Here is a 4,154-nt window from a genome sequence, read left to right on the forward strand (position 1 = left end):
CTCGGCCTCCCAAAGTGCTGGGATTACAGGCTTGAGCCACCGCGCCTGGCCTAAGACCTCGTCTTAATAATAATAATTGTAATAGTAATAAAAGAAAGAATAAAGAAAAATCGGTGAAGAAACCATAATGCTAAAAAAAACACTGAAGGCAGAATAAATTATTTTTTAAGATCCCTTCTAGGCCAGGCGTGGTGTAATCCCAGCACTCTGGGAGGCTGAGACAGGAGGATGGCCTGAGGTTAGAAGTCTGAGACCAGCCTGGGCAACACAGGGAGACCTCATCTCTACAAAAAAATTTAAATATTAGCTGGATGTGTTACATGTCTGTAGGCCCAGACACTTGGGAGGCTGAGGTGGGAGGATGGTTTGAGCCCAGGAGGTAGAGGCTGCAATGATCTGTGACTGCACCACTGCACTCCAGCCTGGGCAACATAGTAAGACTCTGTCTCAAAATAAAAGATCCTTTCCAGGTCTTGGGTTATATGAGGTTATGAGAATCCATGTCTCACATTCAAAATTAAGTACATATTCACAACCAGCCAGTTACAAAAAACTAGCCAGCTACAAAAGCTACCAGTCATTTGACAATGGTTTAAAAGAACCATTAAAAACAGCAATAGAAGGCCGGGCACAATGGCTCATGCCTGTAATCCCAGCACTTTGGGAGGCTGAGGCGGGCGGGTCACGAGACCAGGAGATTAAGACCATCCTGGCTAACATGGTGAAACCCCGTCTCTACTAAAAATACAAAAAATTAGCTAGGCGTGGTGGCGGGCGCCTGTAGTCCCAGCTACTCGGGAGGCTGAGGCAGGAGAATGGCATGAACCCAGGAGGCAGAGCTTGCAGTGAGCTGAGATCGTGCCACTGCACTCCAGCCAGGGCAACAGAGCGAAACTCCATCTCAAAAAAACAAAAAACAAAAAACAAACAGAAAAACAAACAAATGAAACACCAGCAATAGAATACTTACATCACAAATATGAAACTGCTTTAATAACTTTTATTATAAAAAGTATCAGTGTACATATACTATATAGTACTTAATATATAAGTTGACATATACATAATGTAATGTCAAGCTTGTATATATATTTTAAAGTGGAATATCAGCCTTCTGGTGATGAATATTTAAAGTATATATTCACAATTTTCTTGCAAGCTCAAGTCAAAAACACTGAAACAAGTTAGAGAGAAAATATTATAATTATCTATCACTGGAATGACAGTTTTGGGTTTTTTTCCTCCTCTAGGCAAGGCCTTAGAAACTAAGAAATTTCCAAGGATTTTAACCTGCTTTAATTCTTGAAGCACTCAAACATAGCATCCAAATGGAGCATTATTCAAGCTTGTAAGAACTTGACTAAAATCCAGCTTTTTATTTTATTTTTTGAGATGGAGTCTCGCTCTGTCACCCAAGCTGGAGTGCAGTGGTGTGATCTCAGCTCACTGCAACCTCCGCCTCTAAGATTCAAGTAATTCTCCCTGCCTCAGCCTCCTGAGTAGCTGGGATTACAGGGGCCACCACGTCTGGCTAATTTTTGTATTTTTAGTAGAGACGGGGTTTTGCCATGTTGGCCAGGCTGGTCTCAAACTCCTGACCTCAGGTGATCCACCCACGTCGGCCTCCTAAAGTGCTGGGATTACAGGCATGCGCCACTGCGCCCAGCCAAATCCAGCTTTTTACATGCCTGTATTTTTAGTCCTCCCTGGTTCTCCCTGCTTTACAAATTAAGTTCCAGAACAGTGCAGAAATTCTCTAAAGCATAAGATACATTAAAAAATTGCTAGAGTTGGTTTCAACTTTTCAAAGTAATGGCATGGGGTCATCAATAGGAGGCTAGTAATTAACTTATGAGTATATGCATATATCGGAATACTTTGAAACAGTCAAAAATATAATGATACAGGTATATATCCAAGATACCATGAAATGGTAAAGAAAACCAAGATATAAGAACAGTCTTGCAGTGTAAGTTACTATTTGGGGGAACAAAGAATGAAATATGCATATTTGTTTGTACAGTTATAGACTAACTGGATATACAAGAAACAGGTAATATTTATTGTGTGTAAGGAGAGAACCTGGGTAATTCAGCTGCAGTGCTAGGAGGGAGACTACTGGTTACCCTTTTGTACCTTTTGAATTTTGAACCATGTGGATAGAATTAGAATTCAGCAACTTAATAGGAATTTCTTTTTTTTTTCTTTTCTTCTTTTTTTTTCAGACAGAGTCTTGCTCTGTTACCCAGGCTGGAGTGCAGTGGCGCACAATCTGGGCTCACTGCAACCTCCACCTCCCAGGCTCAAGCGATTCTCCTGCCTCAGCCTCCCAAGTAGCTGGGAGTACAGGCATCTGCTACCATGCCTGGCTAATTTTTGTATGTTGTTTTTTTTTTAAGTAGAGACAAGGTTTCAAAATGTTGGCCAGGCCAGTCTCGAACTCCTGACCTCAGGAGATCCACCTGCCTCTGCCTCCCAAAGTGCTGAGATTATAGGCATGAGCCACCATGCCCAGCTGGCTTGAATTTCTTTTTTTAAAATGACCTATTTTATAAAACTAAATACAAAACAGCATTCTATTGACAAAATATATTATCATAATCTCACTAGTGAAGGTTGATTACCTCAGTTACCAAATAATAAGCTTGATCTTGAAAATATCTTACCTTTTCCTAAAGAAGATGAACCACTATCTCTGATTATAATAAATCAGCTGTTTACTTATCAAATGTGAAATTATATAAGAATAGTTGTAAAATCTAAAACCAAAAGTCCTGAAGAATAAGGACTGTAAAGGTTAACAAAAAGAGTAATTAAATCATATTGGTAAATAAGCAACTGTAATAGTCTTGAGACTATGAAAACATTTTATATATAAGAACTTTTTCTCATTCATAAATGTTTAGCATTAGCATTCTTTGTAGTTTTCTTTTTTTTTTTTTTTTTTTTTTTTTGAGACGGAGTCTCGCTCTGTCGCCCAGGCTGGAGTGCAATGGCCAGATCTCGGCTCACTGCAAGCTCTGCCTCCCGTGTTTACGCCATTCTCCTGCCTCAGCCTCCTGAGTAGTTGGGATTACAGGCGCCTGCCACCACACCTAGCTAATTTTTGTATTTTTAGTAGAGATGGGGTTTCGCCATGTTAGCTAGGCTGGTCTTGAACTCCTGACCTCAGGCGATAGGCCCGCCTCAGCCTCCCAAAGTGTTGGGATTACAGGCGTGCGCCATTGTGCCCAGCCGAGTGTATTTTTAAGATTATCTTGTTACCAACAAACTCTCCAACAAACTCTAAATGCTAGACCAGAAGTTCCCACTGACTGATAACATTTCAAAAATTACTATGGGGATCGGCATTGGGCTTCCAGCTGCTGGTTTTCCAAATAAAAGCATGAAGCACACTCAGCTTCTCTCTACAATCTATCAATTATCCTAATCATTATTACATAAAAGGACATTTAACACCAAAAACAGAAAATAATCTCAGAATAATGTGTACTTCTTTAAATTATTTTAGCCTAATTAAAAATAAATTGTATTATAATCATTTTTCTAATTTTGCTAATCTTGGACTAGATTTTTAAAAAATTACTTTTATGATCAATTTACCTGTAGCAACTATGCCATTGTCCACATGTGTCAAGGACTGGGGGCGGCTTCGAAGTTTGCTTTTGAAAGATCTTGGTCGACGTGGTGATGCAGGTGGCAAAGGAATCTCAGTAGATTGGGATTTGCTATCTTTAATTGACCGAAGGCGTTCATAGAGCTCCTGCAGCTCCTTATTCTGCTGGGTTTGAAGATTTACCACCTCCTGAATGTGTCTGAATGAAAATCATGCAAAAAGCATTTTAATGGCACTGGCTCCATAAAGATGAGCCAAGAAACTCTACACCAGTATAAGTAAAGTTTAACAAGGAATTTAGATCAAGAATGGGGAAATAGAGACTGGGCACAATGGCTTACGTCCATAATCCCAGCACTGTGGGGAGCCAAAGCAGGAGTATTGTTTGAGGCTAGAAATTCGAGACAAGCCTGGGTAACGTAGGGAGACCCTATCTCTCTTAAAAAAAAAAAAAAAAAATTAGCTGGGCATGGTGGTGCATGCCTGTAGTCCCAGTTACTCAAAAGGCTGAGGTAGGAGGATCACTTGGGTCCAGGAA

At 40.2% G+C, this 4,154-nt stretch overlaps 1 protein-coding gene across 1 annotated transcript in view; it reads right to left on the reverse strand.

The window, feature by feature from the left end:
* WNK3 (WNK lysine deficient protein kinase 3) overlaps positions 1 to 4,154 on the reverse strand; it is a 173,585-nt gene that overhangs the window by 33,023 nt on the left and 136,408 nt on the right. Inside the window, exon 21 of the mRNA XM_011946574.1 lies at positions 3,604 to 3,815. Within this exon, the coding sequence (XP_011801964.1) occupies positions 3,604 to 3,815 (212 nt within the window). The remainder of the gene's footprint in view (positions 1 to 3,603; positions 3,816 to 4,154) is intronic.

This window comes from Colobus angolensis, unplaced genomic scaffold (assembly GCF_000951035.1).
Source record: "Colobus angolensis palliatus isolate OR3802 unplaced genomic scaffold, Cang.pa_1.0 Scaffold250, whole genome shotgun sequence".
NCBI classification, from domain to species: domain Eukaryota; kingdom Metazoa; phylum Chordata; class Mammalia; order Primates; family Cercopithecidae; genus Colobus; species Colobus angolensis.